The sequence below is a fragment of the Trifolium pratense genome, linkage group LG3 (assembly GCF_020283565.1).
Source record: "Trifolium pratense cultivar HEN17-A07 linkage group LG3, ARS_RC_1.1, whole genome shotgun sequence".
NCBI lineage: Eukaryota > Viridiplantae > Streptophyta > Magnoliopsida > Fabales > Fabaceae > Trifolium > Trifolium pratense.
Genome location: NC_060061.1, coordinates 14,519,026 through 14,539,830, shown reverse-complemented (window position 1 = coordinate 14,539,830; position 20,805 = coordinate 14,519,026). Strand labels below are relative to the sequence as shown.

General features: G+C 35.2%; 3 protein-coding genes across 6 annotated transcripts; 1 reads left to right on the top strand and 2 right to left on the bottom strand.

Moving 5' to 3' along the window:
• Nucleotides 1–47: 47 nt before the first annotated feature.
• LOC123913832 (metacaspase-3-like) lies at nt 48–2,062 on the top strand. 4 transcript variants are annotated; one of them, XM_045964707.1, is made up of 5 exons: nt 48–611; nt 892–1,108; nt 1,187–1,304; nt 1,522–1,719; nt 1,845–2,062. In XM_045964707.1, the coding sequence occupies exons 1-5, from the start codon at nt 164–166 to the stop codon at nt 1,902–1,904; spliced, it is 1,041 nt and encodes a 346-aa protein (XP_045820663.1). In that variant the 5' UTR covers nt 48–163; the 3' UTR covers nt 1,905–2,062. The 4 variants fall into 4 exon arrangements, with proteins under 4 accessions (XP_045820663.1, XP_045820664.1, XP_045820662.1 ...); XM_045964708.1 differs by having other exon boundaries at nt 775–934; XM_045964706.1 differs by having other exon boundaries at nt 775–1,108.
• Nucleotides 2,063–2,126: 64 nt separating this feature from the next.
• LOC123913830 (outer envelope protein 64, mitochondrial) lies at nt 2,127–8,854 on the bottom strand. The gene is made up of 13 exons (XM_045964704.1): nt 8,458–8,854; nt 7,671–7,823; nt 7,457–7,581; nt 6,527–6,652; nt 6,137–6,319; nt 5,895–6,036; nt 5,593–5,761; nt 5,166–5,300; nt 4,857–5,057; nt 3,224–3,351; nt 3,086–3,137; nt 2,726–2,795; nt 2,127–2,441 (listed from the first exon to the last, which is right to left on the bottom strand). Exons 1-13 carry the CDS (start codon nt 8,703–8,705, stop codon nt 2,359–2,361), a joined length of 1,815 nt encoding a protein of 604 aa, XP_045820660.1. The 5' UTR covers nt 8,706–8,854; the 3' UTR covers nt 2,127–2,358.
• A 1,461-nt stretch (nt 8,855–10,315) lies between these two features.
• Nucleotides 10,316–14,155, bottom strand: LOC123915837 (probable protein phosphatase 2C 9). The gene is made up of 6 exons (XM_045967100.1): nt 13,786–14,155; nt 13,487–13,567; nt 11,828–12,067; nt 11,249–11,525; nt 10,897–11,051; nt 10,316–10,787 (listed from the first exon to the last, which is right to left on the bottom strand). The coding sequence occupies exons 2-6, from the start codon at nt 13,511–13,513 to the stop codon at nt 10,647–10,649; spliced, it is 840 nt and encodes a 279-aa protein (XP_045823056.1). The 5' UTR covers nt 13,514–13,567; nt 13,786–14,155; the 3' UTR covers nt 10,316–10,646.
• Between the last annotated feature and the right edge of the window lie 6,650 nt (nt 14,156–20,805).

The following is a 20,805-nucleotide window of genomic DNA, read 5'->3' as shown; positions in this document are numbered from 1 at the left end:
ATAAAGCCATAGTTAGAATCCTATTCTTCATCTTAAATGAAGTTTATGTACACTTTCTGTAAACTGTTTCCTATCTATCTATTCATAATTTCTAAGCCTCATTTTTCTTTCATTGTCTCTACCATTCATCATATCTTCAAACGAGAAAAAGGAAATTATTACAATGGCGAATAAACAACAAAGATGTAACCAATGTGGAACACTACTAGTGGTTCCACCAGAAATCCAAGCCTTTAAGTGTTCAATGTGCAATGGCATCACACATGTTCAATCCACAGGTCCAATGAATCAAGCCTACAACTCTCTTAATCATATTGCAGGTCTTTTTAGAGGCTTCATGAACACTATAACAACTAGTTCAGTAATTAACAGCAATTCAGGTAATTATGGGACAGCTCAGTATGGATATTATCTTCAGCCTCAGCCTTTAAGACCTTCATACCCCTTGATTCCTCCTTCTCCATATGGCTCAAAAAGGGCAGTTTTGTGTGGAATTTGCTACCATGGGAAGAGTTATAGACTTAAGGGCTCTATCAATGATGTAAAGTGTATGAAATACTTTCTGATGAAGGAATTTGGGTTTCCAAGTGACTCCATTCTCATGCTCACAGGTATTATCGCATTTCTCATACTTCATAAACATGATATTTGCTTACATTTGGCATAAATATATATATATATGCTATGAAGCACGGACACCAGACACGACACGGACACCGACACATCAACTCCAATAATAATTTGAGAAAATGAGCATTCATAACTTGCCTGCAGATGATAAGGAGGAGAGAAATCCACTAAAAATACCAACGAAATATAACATTCAAATGGCTTTAAGGTGGCTGATTGAGGGTAGCAAATCAGGGGACTCATTAGTGTTTCATTACTCAGGACATGGCACACAGGAAATGAACATGAATGAGATTGAACATAGGTATGATAATGCGATTTGTCCTGTTGATTATGAGCACAAAGGAAAGATACTGAATGATGAGATCAATGCAACAATTGTTAGACCACTACCATTTGGTGCTAAACTTCATGCTATTATTGATGCATGTCATAGTGGGAATGTTCTTGATTTATCATTTGTATGCAAGATGAACAGGTTAGTTTAGTTACAATGCTTATTTAGTGGAGTGTCCATGCCTATTGTGAATTGAATATTTTTCTTCTGTTTTAAAAGGGAAGGGTATTACACATGGGAGGATCTTACAAGTTCAAGAACTTATAAAGGCACAAAAGGAGGAGTAGCAATTTGTATTTCAGCTTGTGATGATGATCAAGTCTCTGTAGACACATCTGTCAGTAATCATTTTTTTCCTTTCTATATATTTCCAAGATTTTTCTTTCCTATATAAGGGTATGTTTGGATTTCTGGTATATAGCAGAAGGAAATGAAATAACTATGTATGTTATTCTATTTCACTTCATTCTACCGTATACCAGCAATCCGAACATACTCATTTTTTTGGAGAAAGTGATTGATGAATATATATTTATGTGGATTGGTGTAGATAGGCTTTAAGTGGCAAAGAAGTTACAGGTGCATTGACTTATAGTTTCATCCAAACAGTGCAAAATGAAACAGGATTGACTTATGGTAATTTGCTTAGTACCATGCGTTCTACCATTCATGGTACTAAAACAGGCATAGTTACTCTAAATGGTCCAATTGCTTCACTCTTAAATAAACTTCTTGGCCTACGCATCAAACAGGTATTATACTCTTTCTTGTGCACGCGCGCACACATACACTTATTAGTTTCATATTAGAATAATATAAATATTTACTATAAAGTATGATGTTGATGCTACAAAATGGCGTGGAATTGGATTTGCAGGAGGCACAATTATCATCCTCGGAGTTGTTTGACATGTATAAAAAGCAGTTTCTACTATGATATGGAACAATCTCATCACAAAATAATGAAATGTTGGAGAATCTTGAATTAGAATACCATTTTAGGTTGCTATATCGGCAAATTTTAATATGAACCACTTCTTCAAGTGGTCCATCGTGGACAAGTGATCAATACTATTATACTATTATATCACTATTTTAGGTTGCTATATCGGCAAATGATACAAATATTCCGATTCTAGAAAGAAAAAAATGATCTCTATTGTAACAAATTCGTATTTCACTATATCATTTGAAGCAAATATGATATGACGTGCACTTTAATTTAAAATGTACAGAGGCTACTAGGCCAATCTTATATATGCAGGTCCAAAATTATTGGCATAATAATCCAATAGGGTTGAATAAAATTTATGACGGGGAGAGAATATTTGTATAATTTTCCACAACTATTGATTTTCTCTTGGAGGGAGGGAGGGAGAGAAAAAGCACACTCAACTCATCAATTTTCTGACTCTTTGCTCAGCGCGAGTTGCATCCTTGTTCTGTGGTTCAAGAACAAGAGCATGCTTGAAATCTGCAGAACATAAGAAAAAGGAACATCATTAAGGACAATATGAAGTGTAAGGTTAAAAAATAATGAACAGCAAATGAGAAGACAAGTGCTATGGCAACTATGAGCGACACTTTGCTAAAGAATTTTCCCGTGTCTCATCAATGAAAGATATATTGCCTATTTTTGGAAGTATACCACTAAAAGCAAAAGGTGATATATTTGCAGGAACGAAATCGATATTTAAGCTTATACAAGAAATAAAACTAGCAGAAACCGAATACATTTGTGTAGAACTTAAGGCTCACCTTCGAGAGCCTCCTTATACCGTAATAGTGATACTCTAGCAGTTCCACGTCTCAGATATGCCTTCACATTCTGCATGGAAATTACATACCGTTCTTAGTACAAGAGATTAATGTTATACATATTTATACAGATTCTGTCAGTATAATCTAAAGAATCCCTTCAAAATAAAGAAATCCATAAATTAAACATCACTAAATCACCCATTATCGAGGTACACAAACAATAATAAGCTCCTATCAGATAAGACTCCATTCCTTATTAGTGTAAAAATAATAATTCGACTCAGATATTACTATATTAGAATACCAAAAAACAAACAAAAAAGTTCCATAGCCACTGTTATATGCCTATCTTCTCACCTTCTTATCATGCAATATTGCCTTACTGCAGTCTTCTTCCGCTAGTTGAAAGCTGCATACGTTAATAGGTGAGAATCGCAATCACAAGAAATGGTTAAAGTGTCAGGGTATTGTTGACAGACAGGAAAACCTCCATACCATCCTAGCTTTAACAAAGCAGCTGCTCGGTTGCAGTAGTAAGTTGCATTTGTCCCATTCAATTCGATTGCATCAGTATAGTGAGTGATTGCCTTATCCCATTGCTTTTCTTTAAATGCTGCATTTCCCTGCAAAGCATTTCTTTTATTAGCTTAAATTAAATTATCCAATTCCAATATATAACATATAAACGCTAGACCAATAACTAAATGAAAAATTATGACGAGATAACTATTGGATGATAATTTGAATGAACAATGTAGGCAGAAACAAATTTCATGAAACAAATTACAACAGGTTTCTGTGTCTAATAAGCGACTTGACTAGATAAGGGGATAAATCCAAGTGGACTTTCGGTGACCATCAACAAAGGCTATAAAATATAGATATCTGCATGAAGATTCCACCGGGTCTGGTACCCGTAGATTACTAAGAATTCAAATGGTTCATTAAATAGTGGAAGATATAGACAGAAGAAAATGGATTTACTCAAGAAAGTAGAGCCAATTTTATTAGTCACTCGCAGATTACATTCGGATAAAACTTTTTCATCGTCTCAAAATAAGGTCCTGGTCTACAATGCCACGTAGGGAACAGAGGGAGTGGAAGGCGCATTATTCGTGGCCAGGGAGTATCGGCACACAATAATTGAATCTACAATTGCTTTGATTTGAGCTAGGGTATTCTAAAATTGATTTGTTTTCCTTCCTAATGTTACATACCTCAGAGGAGTTGGAAAAACTTGCGAATTTGCTCCCAAATCTGCCAGAAGTGCACACATCCAATGAGGCAAGGCTGTGAGGCAGAAGACAATATGAAATCCATGGGAGCAACCCAGGTAGCAAGAAGTGAATCTTGCTCATCCCAACCTGAGAACTTTGGATTAAAGATTTGTTCATCTCGATCATGCTCTATGAGGAACCGCGGTGGTATTGGAAGGACTAAGCACCAAAAGCTGCAACTTGAGACATCAAATAACACACCTACTTTTTGTTCCATTGGAGAACATTTTTCTCATCTCATCCAGATATAAAAATTTGATAAGATTGGAGCAAAAGCTCAAGTGTGAATATCAGAAGAGGAGAGCAAGTTTCAAGGATAAGTCATAGGGCTCAAACCAAGAACTAGCTCATCATACAGAATCGGTGGACAGGTGTGAGAAATCAGAAGAACTGTGTAGTGGGAATTTAAGAGAAAGGTTCAGGTTCAGTACATTTTCCAGTCATACTTTAGATTAAAAAGATTTAAGTTTGGGAGGAAAAAAATTGAGGGGAGGAAAAAAATTGAGGGGAGGAGAATACTTATGATTGATTTTGTTTTGTCTGTTTTGAGAGTATTATAACAGAGGGAAATGATTTGGGAGAATTTGTCAAAGCCCCCTCCTAAACCCCCTCCTCTCACAATACATTTTTTGAGTTCACCGTATAGGAGAGGCTATCATCTTTTCCACTTCTATTTTCTCCTTCCTTTCCCCCGAAGTCCTCTATTTCATTTCCCTCCTAACTCCCAGACAAAGCCTAAAATACCACATTGAGAACAATCCAACTTCACATCATGGTTTTACTAGATAACTGAACAGACAAACTTATAGTAAGAAATAATATCCTGTTGAAAAATGCTAGAGAAAACCAACCTTCTCCTTTGAAACTTCAGAAGGTTCCATGTTTCCGTTGATGCTTGGTAATGGCAAGGAGTCAAAGCCAGAGCTAGCCTGCTCTTGAAGAGTTGTATACATATCTAGGACCGTATCTAGAAGAAATTTGTCACCTCCATGGGCTGAGATGAATGAAACAGAAATACAACGATCATCGTGATATCCTAACGGAATCGTAACCTGGAAGTAATGTAAGAGCATCACATAAGTCCAACAAAGTTTTAGAGCAATAAATAAAAATTGAGAAAAGAAAAAATATTACTCTAGACCTAAATGATATCAATTTACCTGACAACATCCAGACATACTCGCAATGCTGGATAATGCGAAAGTTCTATCATGGAAATCAGAACAAAAACCTTTCTTTGCATTAAGCTTTAGTGGACTGTCTGCTACAGAGGGAACAACTAGTATTCCACCATCCTGTTGGACAGTCAAAACCAGGAGATAGTAAGGTAGCATGGATAAATAGAGTAAACTTGCCTAAAATTATTTTGGCCACTTCATTATGGGAATCAAAGATATAGGTGTTATATATTGAAATTCCCTATCAAGACGATCCAAAAGTGATCATAGAAAATATTGTTATACTTAACTACTGGATTGTCTTTTTCAAGCTTTCTTCTAATATAATTTATTACAACTTGGAAAGGGTTCCTTACCATAAAAGAATATGTACAAAAAAAGGATGGTATGAAACAAACAGACAAAGTACCTTTAACAGACTTTGAAGTGCACCACGCATCTCAGTCCTGACTTTATACAAGGCTTTTATATTATCATGTGTAGTATAAACGGCTTCACTAACATGTTTAGGCACACAACGGCGTAACCTACGGTTGACTGATTTAACCCACTCTTCATAGTTGGCTTTAAATTCGTATCTGAACAGATTAAAACACATTTGTCACATAGATATATATGGCCCTCAACATAAAACAATGATGCAATATATTTAAACAACATGATTAATTATAATAAAGCAAATGATAAAACGATTTAACATTAAATAGATACCTTTGTAATGAAAGCATAACCGATGAGAGAGTTTTCAAAATAGATGTTCCATTTTGTTGGTTGGCTGATTGCTCATGAAGCCTTAGACTAGGCACTTTTGAAACAATATACTCACAAAGATTCATATGCTTTGGAGCCTGATCTGCAAAACCAAAATAACCAAAACACTTAATAATTACACGAAATTCCTTTTGTTTGGTAATTTGTTCTAGAGATCAACCTTTGTCTTACAGAAAACTTACATCCAGACATATTCTCTATAGCTTTCCCAATGACATAAATTGACTTCTGTGTAGCATCTTTGGAAAATTGAAAGAGATCATCGGCAAATATAATACACCTTGACCTTTTGGTATCCACTGAATTCAATTGAAGTAAAACATGTCCAACATGATGCAGGACAGATGGATCGCGAGCAAACCATCCTGCAATGCAATTATGCAATGAAATAATCAGCAATCTAAAGAAAATATATTAAAACATTTATTCAAGAAATGTTAGAACTGGGAAATATTTGAGTCCCATTCACCTCACTATGCATAATTTCTTATTAACTTATTTTAATCGAAAAATATAACTTATGACCAATTATAATCATAGCAAAAAAAACAACACAAAACTATGCATCTTACCAATGGTGTCTAAGCTTTGTGCATTTGGAAGTACTCCAATGGTAGATACAGCCCCGTGGGATGGTCTAAAACCAAAAATGCCACAGAGTGATGCTGGAATTCTCACACATCCTGTAGTATCAGTACCTACAAAGAGACAATAATGTTCCAAGTTCACATACATGATACATGTTAAGATACGAAAATCAAACAAACAGTTACCAGTACCAAATCCAAAGGCCACAGCACAATATAACTGCAAGTGCCCATTAAGTTTATTCTTGATAAACAGCATTATGCATGGTAAGCTATGCAGCAATAATATATCATAGAGATCACAATAACAGACTAAGAATTGGAATCATGAAACTTTTACAGCCATTATATTTTATAGATCACAACACAAATTGAAAACATTTCTTTAAAAAATTATCAAGATGACATTTCCCTCACGAGCGAAAGGTCTAATATTACTAACTACATTCAAACTTTAAATGTATGAGCTCCAGGAAATTGAAAAATTGTTAGATATAACTATTATTACCATATAAGCATGCGTTCCAGATTATATAACTACCGCCCACCAAACAGATAAGTAGTCGAGATGAAATATTGTTGAACTGGGGGGGGGGGGGGGGCTACTTTTACTCATTCGAGCAAGCTAAGAGGTCATTAAATTCAAAGAAATAGAGCTAAAAAGCTTTTCCAGGAATGTGATTTGGTAGAATACCAGTCATTAAACACAATAATAATATTAGAATCGCCAAAATGAATGTAGGTACTAAATAAACCAGTAAATGACCAAAATCCAAAATACGATATAGGCTTCAATTGCTAGAATGAATATGATACAGCCATAAATGACCAAAATATTAAGAAGGTAATAAATAAACCTAATAATTTGCATTTTAAGCAATTAGAGGTAGTAATATAGGTACCACACAAACCCACCAATAGCGAAGTCAACAAGTCCCGCAGCAACTGCTACTGCTGAACCACTAGAAGAACCTCCCGGGATACATGATGGCATCTTAGGATTAGTTGGAGTTCCATAATACTTGTTCTCACCAGAAAACCTGAGATAATAACGTCTTAACTAAATCACATGTGAACGATTGTTTCAGATAACTACACAGAGATGAGTAATTGCAAAAGAACTCCTCACCCGAAAGAGAATTCATCCATAACAGTCTTGCCAACACAAGTAGCCCCATTGAAGAGCAGAGCAGTCACCACAAGTGCAGTCTTCTCCGCCTGCTCGTGGGTTTTCTTCCACTCAGGATTTCCAAACCCCGTCACATAGCCTTTTACATCAAATCTGAAAAACCCCAACAATAGAAACCTCAACACACCCAGATAAAAATATCACATACTAAACCTCTCAGCAAATTTTCTCTTCAACCCCAAGAAACATAAACCATAAAAAATTAAAAAAATAAAACTTTATGACTCAACAAATACTAAAAACAAAAGTACAAAACCAGTGTATAAACAACAATAATCATGTCTAAAATCTAACACTCCCTTTATGGTAAATCAAATGATGTAATATACAAACCAAGGCATTGGGCTCAAGTGATTAATGAGCTCCCCAAGACAAATCGTTCAGGAATGATCGTTGGCGAGACTTTACTTACCTCACGGCTTGATTATCAGCCCCCCATTCCCCTTAATATACAAATGCATCACAAAATATCAGCAAATTTTCTAGACAACCCCAAGAAACATAAAACATAAAAAACTGATCTTTTTAACTCAACAAATACTAAAATAAACCAATGCTTAAAAAAAACATTAATTATGTCTAAAAACTAAAAAATCCTTTATGGCAAATCAAAAAGGCATAAAAAAATATCGGCAAATTTTCTATACAACCCCATTAAAAAAAGAGTATAAAAAACCAATCTTTTTTACTCAAATTAAACCAAAGCTTAAAACTTTAAGGAACTAACATGTCGCTTATGGCAAAGTTGAGAGAACCGAGCATTTGCTTAGCTGCAGGAGGAGGAGGTTGAGGGAAGGGAAGAAGCTCAAAGCGTTCAATAAAAGCACCAAAATCAGGTTTTGGAGTGTTACGGCGGCGTCTTCTACGGCGTGTCTCCGATACAACGACGATTCCTCCGGCAAGTCCTATTCCGACGATCAACCATAGTTTGGGATTGGAAGCGTGTTCCTTGATGAGATTCAATGATTTCGACATGATGATCGATGAGAGAAAATGTGTGAAAATTGAAAAGTGAAAATTGGGGTTTTGAAGAAGAAAGAAAGAATGGGTTTTGGAAGGGTTTTACTTTTACAACAAGAAGGAAGGTTGGTGACGGCTTCAATTGTTTTTCTCAAGCCACTCTTTTTTTTATTACATTATTGTTTATTTATCTTTTTATTTATATTTTATTTGTTTTTTTTTATAGAATTATTTGTATTTTTTATATAAATATTATTTGTATTTTTTTTCTCATATGGTGAAATATATTTTTGTATTTTTTATTATGTTATATTATGGGTGGATTATTGTCATAAAAAATAAATGGGTGGATTATATTCTTGTTGCACAAGAAAGTTGTACACAAGCCTATTTTGCCAAAAATTGTGTTGAAACTTTAATTATAAAAAAAAATTGATTTGGGTTAGGAATTAACAATAATTAGAAATTATTTAAATAAAAAAAATTGCATTGTGCACAATCTACCAGCCTTGAGCACGATTGACACCTACATTTATGTGTATTTATTTATTTATTTATTTTCCAATTAGGTCCAATATTGCTCTCTTTTTTTTTTACTAGGTGTCATGTATTGCTCTCTACATGTAGAAAACTATTTATTAAAATAGTAACAATTGAGTTACCAAAAAAAGAAGGGTAGGAAATAGGAATTGTGCATATAAAGAATGATTTATATTAAAAATTAAATTTTATAAAGTTTATATTGGAATACAACTTACTACAGAAAGAAATAAAATAAAATATTGGTCTTATATCACATGCAACTTGATAATGAAAAATGGGTTATTTTGGAGTCCAAACCAAACACAAACACTAATTAATTTGCATTTGCAAATTGTGTACCAATGACATGTGTCTAATAGTAATAAAGCATCATATACAATCTACATTCCAGTCGACCGTTGATAAATCTCATTTGACAAGTATAGTCTATAGGTTCGGTGTGAGGGAGACTCAAGACTAGAAATATGCAATGCAACACTTTGTGTGTGTCAAAATTGCTAACTCATATTTTGTTGTTTCCTCTATGGTGTATTTTGTTTTTTCGTCTTTGTGCAATATATTTGTTTTTCCGTCTCTGTGCGGTGCTCATTTATTTCAAGTTGAAGGATTAGTAATAATCAAGTGCAAATTTATTCACTATCAACTTTTAACGCTACAAATCCGGAGGCATAGACATTTCAGACACTTCAATATAATCATATTTGTAGACTTATGCAATTTTCCATTTTATGCTATTAACATGAATGTTGTGAGTTTGTTCGCAGATTCATCCTTTTGTTTTTAGCAAATTTGTATTTATATTGCATCAATGTACTCTAGCAATTTAAATGAGTGAATATCGTTTATTTTTAGTCACAAAAAAAAAATTGTTAACTCAATCGATAGAAATGTCAAAATTGCTAGATCAGACACCATGACCGAGGTTCGAACTCCGGTCTCTAAACTCTGTGTGTTAATTTTGTATAATCTTTATTAACCTATTGGTCTTTTGACCTTACTAAGGGGATAGAGACAACAAAATGAGAACAAATGATTTCATGTCTCAAAACAATTACTATACACACTTGAATTGAAGCATGAGATTAATAAACTTTCATAGTATAGTATATAATCATAAACTCACCTGGTTTTAAAATAAATCCCATAACAAAGCATATTACAAAGAAAAATTATGCTGTATGAATCTATATCACAACCAAGAAATCAATAAATTCTAAATGTCACACCACCTAAACTCAATTTTATATTTTTTTACATATGAAGTGAAGGAAGCAAAACCAATTTTGAAGAAAAAATTCCAAACTGATGAAGGATTTTACATGTAGAGTATGGAATTGCATCCTGATATGTAGACTGTATATATGTATACCCTGAAAATTTCGGGTATGTATGCATGTGTGTTCTCTCGCTCTTTCAACCCTTGAAACGAACTACAACACACGAAATATCATCTTTACTGTCTCGGTTCAGTGCCTCGGTAGCTAGTTGTTTAGCTGCCTTTTGTGGATCTTTTATCTTTTTTGCAATATCAACGGCTTCTTGGTTCGCCATTACCTAAAATAAATGAAATTTTAAGTACAAGGTTGTTATCGATGAAAGATATGCTTGAGTTGTTAAACATGTTATATGAAATAATAGATGAAAAGAGAGATCAATTGAAAACCTTCCATAGACCATCACTAGCAAGTATTAAAAACTCGGTATCTTGGTTAACATCGGCGTACTGAATGTCAGGGTCAGATCGCAAGTGTGTTTTGAGGTTTTTGTCTCCAAATGCTCGAGAAACCGCAAGCTGCCCGTTCACTCTTGCCACATCTCCTGATATAACCCCACAAATGAAGTTATTACAAAATCAAACACCTCATAATTTACTTTTACAACGAGCATGAATCATGCATATACCAAACGAGATCATGGCAAAACCATAAATGAGCCAAATGTAATGAAGAAATAGATAAATCGGCAATGAACATCTAAAAGAAACAAAACATGGATCTTAGGGTTAATTGAAGAACCTGGCATGTTTGAGACAAAGCCGCCTCTATTTTCAATGCTTCCCCGTTCCGTATTAGGTTCATGATCAGTAGACATCTGTACAGCTACCCCTCCCCTTGACAGAACTGCTCGTGAATCTCCAACATTGGCGACCCATAGTTTCTGATTATCTATGAGAATTGCAGTTACGGCAGTTGATCCTCCTCGCCCCAAATCAGGACTGTGAGTAAGAATTGCCTGATCTGTTGACTCGTAAGCTTTAGAAATTGACATGAATGGATCTTCCCAGAAGTCGTCCTGGATAATCAATCACAGCCATAAATATATAATTAATAAATAAATTAAGTCCTTTTTCAAAAAAAAAATGTAAATTAAGTCAATTTTACGATTATCCATCCTTGCGAAGTTCTTTTGCAAGGATATTATGATATTTTTTGCCAAAAAGCCAAAAATATGGGAATTTGAGATCATAAAGAAAATTGTCGTACCGCAGAGCGCAGACAACAGAAAATAGAAAGGAAGAAAAGCCCTTTTCCAGGGAAATCAAATGTGAGGCAATAACCAATACATAATATCTTTAGTTTGATTCAACAACTCACTTCCTTCAAGATATTAGAAAAGAGATTCTTTTGCAAATATGATGGTACACTGTCTCCCAGGTGTCCATCGTATATAGCAAAAAGTCCTAGCTCGTGTCCTTTGAAATGGACAAATTTTGCTACATGATAGTCCTCCATTGGATGGTTGGCTTTCCCTTTAACAAGGCTAAAGCCATATTTGACTGGTGACTGATTGCCCTTGCCTTTGCCAGAGTTGCATGAAGAACGCCCTCCCACCGCCTAAACATAAAAGAGTTTATAAGACTTGTTAAACACATTTCAACAATATATAATAAACAAGAGACAAGTTTTACATCTGTATATGTAGGAAGCCAAATTGAGATTCTTAAAATTTTGGATTAAGGCGGATAGGCTAGGGCCTAACTCATCCCCACAAAATTGTCTTGTAAGTCAAGGACTCGCCAAGCCTCATAAGCATCTCTAGTTGATGCGGGAGTCTGAACACACCCGCTCACACTCAAAACCGGATTAATGCAGATGAAATAACAGTAATCTCTACAAATTTCGCACGTTCTAGACTAGACATCTGGAGCATGGACAAATGTGGGTGAAATAACAAAGATCGTGTCTCAAACAGATCCATGATAAACTTTGACACCATCTTAAAATTTGGATTTAGGGTATAATTTAACCTCACAAAATTGGCTTAACTTTAGGACAACTCAAGCATTACAACGACTACCTAGGCCACGACTCTATTTGATATAAGATTCTAAACACCCTAACCAAATAAGCACATCCAAAACCAAGGTAAGAAGATATAGGCTGAAAGTAAAACCTTTGGTGTAATCATATAGCAATAGAACAATCCTTCATGGTGACAACCATTCTCTATAATTAAACATTAGTACAAGATAAAGCATGCTCGGGAACTATCTTCATTTCAAGTTCAAAAAGTTTTCGCATAAGGGGACTTATAAGCTTGAGCTTTTAGAAGAGAAGAACCGGTCCTTAACAACCACAAATACACTCTCTAAAACAATCTATGCAATTTTAATTTTTCCATTAAAGTAGGTGGCTCGGTTGGTGAGATGAGGGACCCTAAATGAGTTATAACTAGGAGGTTTGGTTTGGAGTCCAAAACAAAACCTGGAAACTATAACATAACAACTAGTTTACTAACATTTGCAATCAGTGTTGTAAAATAGCAACAATAGTGGTGATATAACGTAATAGCATAGCAAAATTTGAACAAATTGCTAGTTCTGCGATACGCTGTTAGACTAGTGTCGTCAAATAGCAGATGTTGTGGTTCTATATCCCTGTAGCAAAGTAAAATTTGAACAAGCTACGATTTTCCAGAATTGACAACACTTTTTGCAATTAAAAAAGATATTGAAAAACTCCAAGAGACTTAGAATTGAGAGTTGGGTCTAACTCAACCTTACAAAACCGGTTTGTAAGGTGAGGATCGTCTCTTACTTATAAACCCTTATAAACTCTTGTCCAGGCCAACTCATATCCGATACGGGATTTCTTAACACAGAGCCCAACCAGGTCATGTGCCTCCTTTAGGCCCTTATAAATTCCAAACAAAGGAAAACTCTAAAACTTTAAGCAATAGTATAATAGTATATGCATGAAAATTGATCATTCCAAATACAAATTAAAAAGGGAGTAAAACAATTTCTTCCTCACCTTACTGAAGCAACATAGACTATCCATATATACACCAATCCCACCTCAACTTTTCTGTATATAACACAGCATCTAACTCTTCTGCAACCAAAAAAACTCCATGTTAGACAAAGTCCACAACTTTCCAAAAAAAAAAAATCACAATAAAAGTCAATTATCAGCCAAAAAAAAACACTGATCACTGAAATTAACAAAAAAAAAAAAAAACAATTTTTTTCATCCAGAAAAACACCCCAGAAACAAAAGAGAAGAAATTTACAACACCCATAAAAAAAAAAGGTATACCCAAAATTCCTTACCTATTAAAAATGAAAATTCCCCCGGAAAAAAGGAAAACGAAGATCTGGGTGGTGTTTGATTGTTGATAAAAACAGAAAGAAGAACAGATAGAATATAAAAGATGATGAAAATTAGTATTATAACAGTTTATGTAGAGAGGAAAAAAGTCGTCTCTTGAAGTCGTTTTGTTTTTGCAAAGAAAGAAAGGAAGAAATGGAATTGTAAAAGGCAAAGGTTGCCCTTATTGACTTTTTTTAGTTTTGGTTTCAGTTTCGTTGTTTCCGTGTGTTGTTGAATGCTGACCTGACACTGTTTGTTTTGTATTGTTACAGCTGTGTTTTGTTTTGATGCTATGTTCATTCTGAGTTTTGTTTCTTTTTCTTACCTTTTTCCTCACCGTGTGGAGGGATTGTGGGCTCCATTTTATAGGGTCGGCTATTTTTCTACTGTTTCTTTCTTGTTACCCACTCCTCTTTCCATCGCCCGTGTCCTCAACAAGGTAGTAGTAGTAGTAAGTACAAAAATCATCTCATTTATGGGGAAGAAATTATTAGGGGGAAGTTATCAGCGGAGTTCGAACCTTCTCCTTCATTTATGTAAGTTTATAATGGGTTTGTCATTTTATCTATTTGTCTAGGAGTGTACATGGATTGGAATGAGTTGAGTTTGCCAAATCCAAAACTCGAATCACATAAGGTACTTCGGATTGGGTCGAACAAAATAACCACTCATTTTAGTATTGGATCGTGTTGGATAAACTCACTTATTTCCGGGTTGGGTGGGTACTGAGTTTAACCAAATTATTATTTTTCTTGTTTTTTTAAAATATTAAATGATTAAACGATGAACCAATTATTTTTTTATAAAAATATCTTAACATTTTTATTTTCTTAAAAATAGTGTAATCTATTTTCGCTATTTTTTAGCATAAAATGATAATATCATTGTTTTTTTCCTAAAAAATAGTCTATTTTCAAAGTGTTCTTAACCTTGTGGCCTTGGATTCGATCCCCAAAGTGGGAGCCAAATGTTCTTGTTTGTGTTGTTTTCATGAAATATGTGTATTTGATGAATAGAAAATGTGTTTTTTTTTATGTTTATGATGCCTTATATATAGGCATGTCATAGGAATACATTATTTTTAGCACCACTATTTTTAAATATTGAAAGAAAGTCAAATAGCGAAGACTCGAAGAAGATGAATAAAGAATGCATTGAGATTGTGAAGTACGGAAGAGTAATGTGTTTGACGTTTGAAATATACACACATACAACTTATTTTGGAAATTAGAGTATTAAACCTTGAGCTTTTCTTTTTTAATGATCAAACAACAAGAGCAAAACTGTAATATTTATATGAAAAATGTTTTAAAAAAACCAGAGAAATACCGTATCAGTGGGTTAGTGGGTTCTATGAGTATGAGTCCGGTTTTGCCCGAAACTCGATTTTTTTATGAATTTTTCATTTTAAAAACCATACCCACCCGATGACCCGAACCAACCCACTTTTTTGAGTCGACCATGCCCAACTTGGCTAGCAAAACACCAAAAGGCTGAGGAAGAAGGGACTTGGTGAAAAAGTCAGCAATTTGGTCTTTGGAGGAAACAGGAAGAAGCTTCATGAGGCCTGCTTGCAGTTTTTCACGCACAATATGACAGTCAATGTCAATGTGTTTAGTGCGCTCATGGAAAACAGGGTTAGCAGCAATGTGGAGCGCGCTTTGATTGTCACAGTAAAGCACAGGAAGTTTAGGACAAGTAATGTGAAGATCCTGAAGCAAATAGGCAAGCCATTGAAGCTCACATGTAGCAGCAGCGAGAGCACGATACTCTGCCTCGGATGAAGAACGTGCAACAGTTAATTGTTTCTTGGTGCGCCAAGAAATCAATGATTGGCCTAAGAAAAAGCATTGCCCGGAGATGGAACGGCGTGAATCTTTGCACCCTGCCCAATCAGCATCAGAAAATCCCAAAATCTGAAGTGTGGAATTACGTGGAAAAAAGAGACCACGTCCAGGACAATTTTTGAGATACCTTAGAACACGCATGGCTGCACTGTAATGAGTGTGAGTAGGCTTAGATAAAAATTGGCTCAATTGTTGAGTAATGAAAGTGATGTCAGGACGAGTGGTGTTAAGATATAATAAACGGCCAACTAAACGTCTATAAGCAGAGATATCCTCAAAAGGAGCACTATCATCAGCATGAAGCTTGAGTGAAGCATCTGAAGGTGTAGAAACTGGTTTGGCTCCAAGGAGGCCAGAATCACTTAACAAATCAAGACAATACTTTCGTTGACACAAAGATATACCTTTAGCTGAATGTGCTACTTCAAGACCTAAGAAATACTTCAATTGTCCTAGATCCTTGATTTTGAAGGCATTATGAAGAAGATTCTTCACATAAGAAAACTCTGTCATATGATTGCCAGCTAGAATGACATCATCCACATATACCAACAACAAAGTGAAGTGGGAAGCATCATGCTTAGTGAACAGAGAGTGATCTGAGTGGGCTTGTTTGTAACCATGTGAGAGCAAAAGTGAAGTAAGCTTAGCATACCATTGTCGGCTAGCCTGCTTAAGGCCATAAAGAGACTTGACCAACTTACAAACTTTATTAGGATCATTAGTAACACCTGGTGGAGGAAGCATATAAATCTCCATGTAGAAAAGCATTGTTCACGTCCAATTGATGGAGAAACCAATTGTGAACAGATGCTAAGGCAATAACAATTCTTACTGTGGTTAATTTAGCCACCGGTGAAAAGGTGTCAAAATAGTCTAATCCTTCAATTTGATTGAAGCCCTTAGCCACTAATCTGGCTTTGTATCTTTCCACAGAGCCATCTGCATGATGCTTAACTTTGTAGACCCATCTACAACCAATTGGCTTTACATGATGTGGTAAGTCAACAAGAATCCAAGTACCAGTATTCTCAAGAGCTTGTAATTCAACTTGCATAGCTTGTTTCCAGCAATCAAATTTGATGGCCTCAGCATATGATTTGGGTTCAGTGTGTGTAGTGAGGGACAAAGCATAAAAGCAATGAGGATTAGACAAGTTTTGATAAGAAATGAAATTAGACATAGGATAAGAAATACCTGAAGATTTCATGGATGAGTGATCTAAAGCATTGCAGACATAGTCTTTTAGATAAGGAGGAATATGTTTAGGTCTTGTGGAGCATCTAGTAAGAGTAGGTGGAGCTGAAGTAGAAGGGGAAGATGCAGTACTGTTAGCAGGAAGGTTAATAGAAGGAGGAGTGATGATTTCATTGGAAGTATGGATGGATGTGTCAGAACTGGTGTGTGAAGAAATGTAGTCCCAATTGGAAGTAGAAATAGAAGTGGAATTGGGATAAGGTAAGACATTTTCATGGAAAGTGACATGTCTGGAAATAAAAATTTCTCTAGATGATAGGTCATAAAGAACATAACCTTTGTATCCTGACCTGTAACCCAAGAAAAGAGATTTTCTAGCTCTAGGGTCAAGTTTGGTTCTATGAGAAGTAAGGGTAGTGGCATAACATAAAGAACCAAAAACTTTGCATAAAGACATGTCAGGTATGGATTGGTGAAATAGTTGATAGGGTGACTTATTGTGTAATGTAGGTGTAGTGATTCTATTTATGAGAAAAGTAGCATACAAAACAGCATAGGACCAGAAAGACTTAGGCAATTTGGATTGAAATAGAAGAGCACGACCTACATTAAGTAAATGTTGATGTTTGCGTTCAACCCTCCCATTTTGCTGGGGTGTTTCAACACATGATTTTTGGTGTAAAATACCAAGGGAGGCATAAAAGGAATCAAGTAAGAATTCTGGGCCATTGTCACTTCTGATGGTTTTAGGGGTGATTTTATATTGAGTTTGGATAGAAATAATAAAGTTTTGAACATGAGTAGAAACTTCAGATTTGGATTTTAACAAAATGATCCAAGTATATCTGCTATAGTCATCAACTATAGTCAAAAAGTATCTATGATTATGAACAGAAGCAATGGACAAAGGTCCCCATATATCAAAGTGTAAAAGTTCAAAGATAGAATTGGAAATAGAATTGCTAATAGGAAATGCAAGTTTCTTTTGTTTTGCATAATGACAAATATCACATGCAGCTTTATTATCATTATGAATAGCAGGATACAACTTAGACATATGTGAAAGTCTTCTATGAGACAAATGGCCTAGTCTAAAGTGCCATATGGCATGTAAAGGTATGATAGAAGTAGCATTAACATTGCTATTATTACAAATGGAGTTGACAGATTTATTTGCAGGAAAGGAAACTAAAGTAGGCATAGGTGGGTAGGCTCCATTTATCATCAATCTGAAAAGACCATCTGCTTGATCACTCAAACCAATCGTCTTCTTGGAATTCAATTCCTGTATAACACAATGTTTAGAAGTAAATTGGACAGAACAAGCAAGATTAGCACACAACTTGGAAACAGAAATTAGATTAAGTCTAAAATCTGAGGAATAAAGCACATTTGTGAGATATAAATGAGGTGTGAAATGGACATTACCAGCATATTTAACAACGACAGAACTGCCATTAGGCAAATTAACATGGATAGGTTTGATTTTATAGAATGAACTAAACCAATTTAGGGAAGAACATATATGATCATTTGCACCAGAGTCTATAAGCCAAAAACTAGCATTCGATTGAACAGAACAAGAAACAATGCTGTGAACAGATGATGTATGAACAAGATGTGAAAGTATACCTGTTTCAGTGGTAGGAGTAGTGTTGATGTGGTTTGAGCTAGGGCCAACAGTGTGGGAAACTGAGGGAATCAAATTGGCTTGTTGAAGCAAGTTCACAAGTTGATCATACTTCTCTTGAGAGATATTGGTACCAGAACTTGAAGCCACCAAGTCAGTGTTGCCATTAGCAGTCGAATCCACATTATCAGAGTTAGCCAAATTCACACCAGTATTAGATCTGATATTAGGATTTCCATGTTTCTTATAGCACGAATCAACTGTGTGTCCATTCTTATCACAGAAAGTGCAATGCCTAGTATCACCCTTACCTTTTCCAGAGTGCATAGGGGATTTACCACGATTGAATGATCTTCTTGCATCAGAAGCATTCACAAGAACATTACTATCATCAGAATTAGAAACTACAGGATTAAGCAAAGCATGATTGCTTTCTTCTTGCACTACCAGAGAATATACTTTGTTAATAGTAGGTAAAGGATCCATTAGTAGAACTTGAGTCTTAACAACAGAGAAAGAATCATTTAAGCCAGTTAAGAATTGAATGATTTGATCTTCTAAACGATAAGCATGTGCCGCGCGCATAGCTTCGCAACGGCAAGGATGCACACAAGTACAATGAGGAATCGGACGATGCGAATTCAATTCCTCCCAGAGAGCTCTCATATCAGTATAGTAGTCAAGAACTGAACGATTACCTTGCTTGAGAGTATGAAGAGCTGAACGCAAAGAAACGATGCGAATTCGATCTGCTTTAGCAAAGCGTTCTTGAAGATCCTCCCAAGCATCAATGGCGTTCTCATGAAAAACCAGTGTCTGAGCGATGGAATCCGAAACAGAGTTTATTATCCATGAATGGACAAGGTGGTTACAGCGTTCCCAAGCAGAACGATTCAGATCCAAAGCATCGGGAATAGGAATTGAACGATCGAGAAAAGCGAGCTTGTTCTTGGCACCTAAAGCACGACACATAGATCGACTCCATGCGAGGTAGTTGCCACCAGTGAGTTGAGGAGTAACAGTCACCGAATTCGGTCCTTCACTCGGATGAACATAGAAAAAGGAATCGGTATTGTTCGGTGGAATCGGAGCCGGAACAGGAGCGATGCGAGGAGGCATAGTGAAATTGACGGTGAAATCTCAAAGGATTTGCAGAGAAAGAAGAAGACGGTGAAGAATTGAGCAAGAAGCTCGGTGAAGAAGATGAAGAATGAGGGAATTGCAGCGAAAAGCGGTTAGAAAACGGTTAGGATCGTAACAACCTCCAAAATGAAGGAAGCTGATACCATATTATGAAATGAGAAAAATGGAACGAAAATCATTCTTTCATTATTGAGAAAGGATTACAAGGCTTGTATTTATAGAAGAAGCTAAGGTCTAAACTAGAATGATACACTTGCATACAGAGAATCACATAAAACTAAACTTATTCAACTATCTTAGTGGAGGCCTTATGTTGTGAATCAACCTCTGGTAGTGTGGCTTGTATTGGCTTTATTACTTCTCCTTTATTTATGTAAGTTTATAATGGGTTTGTCATTTTATCTATTTGTCTAGGAGTGTACATGGATTGGAATGAGTTGAGTTTGCCAAATCCAAAACTCGAATCACATAAGGTACTTCGGATTGGGTCGAACAAAATAACCACTCATTTTAGTATTGGATCGTGTTGGATAAACTCACTTATTTCCGGGTTGGGTGGGTACTGAGTTTAACCAAATTATTATTTTTCTTGTTTTTTTAAAATATTAAATGATTAAACGATGAACCAATTATTTTTTTATAAAAATATCTTAACATTTTTATTTTCTTAAAAATAGTGTAATCTATTTTCGCTATTTTTTAGCATAAAATGATAATATCATTGTTTTTTTCCTAAAAAATAGTCTATTTTCAAAGTGTTCTTAACCTTGTGGCCTTGGATTCGATCCCCAAAGTGGGAGCCAAATGTTCTTGTTTGTGTTGTTTTCATGAAATATGTGTATTTGATGAATAGAAAATGTGTTTTTTTTTATGTTTATGATGCCTTATATATAGGCATGTCATAGGAATACATTATTTTTAGCACCACTATTTTTAAATATTGAAAGAAAGTCAAATAGCGAAGACTCGAAGAAGATGAATAAAGAATGCATTGAGATTGTGAAGTACGGAAGAGTAATGTGTTTGACGTTTGAAATATACACACATACAACTTATTTTGGAAATTAGAGTATTAAACCTTGAGCTTTTCTTTTTTAATGATCAAACAACAAGAGCAAAACTGTAATATTTATATGAAAAATGTTTTAAAAAAACCAGAGAAA

What these genes read in the sequence shown, in the direction of transcription:
- LOC123913832 (XM_045964706.1), top strand. Translation starts at nt 164, where the DNA reads ATGGCGAATAAACAACAAAGATGTAACCAATGTGGAACACTACTAGTG. An exon ending in TTTGTATGCAAGATGAACAG is followed by an intron (nt 1,109 to 1,186) that starts GTTAGTTTAGTT and finishes CTGTTTTAAAAG; the next exon opens with GGAAGGGTATTACACATGGG. An exon ending in AAGTCTCTGTAGACACATCT is followed by an intron (nt 1,305 to 1,521) that starts GTCAGTAATCAT and finishes TGGTGTAGATAG; the next exon opens with GCTTTAAGTGGCAAAGAAGT.
- LOC123913830 (XM_045964704.1), bottom strand. Translation starts at nt 8,705, where the DNA reads ATGTCGAAATCATTGAATCTCATCAAGGAACACGCTTCCAATCCCAAA. An exon ending in TATAGAGAATATGTCTGGAT is followed by an intron (nt 6,037 to 6,136) that starts GTAAGTTTTCTG and finishes TTGGTTTTGCAG; the next exon opens with ATCAGGCTCCAAAGCATATG. An exon ending in CAATATTGCATGATAAGAAG is followed by an intron (nt 2,796 to 3,085) that starts GTGAGAAGATAG and finishes ATTTCCATGCAG; the next exon opens with AATGTGAAGGCATATCTGAG.
- LOC123915837 (XM_045967100.1), bottom strand. Translation starts at nt 13,513, where the DNA reads ATGGATAGTCTATGTTGCTTCAGTAAG. An exon ending in TTTCTAATATCTTGAAGGAA is followed by an intron (nt 11,526 to 11,827) that starts GTGAGTTGTTGA and finishes TTGATTATCCAG; the next exon opens with GACGACTTCTGGGAAGATCC. An exon ending in CTAGTGATGGTCTATGGAAG is followed by an intron (nt 10,788 to 10,896) that starts GTTTTCAATTGA and finishes CATTTATTTTAG; the next exon opens with GTAATGGCGAACCAAGAAGC.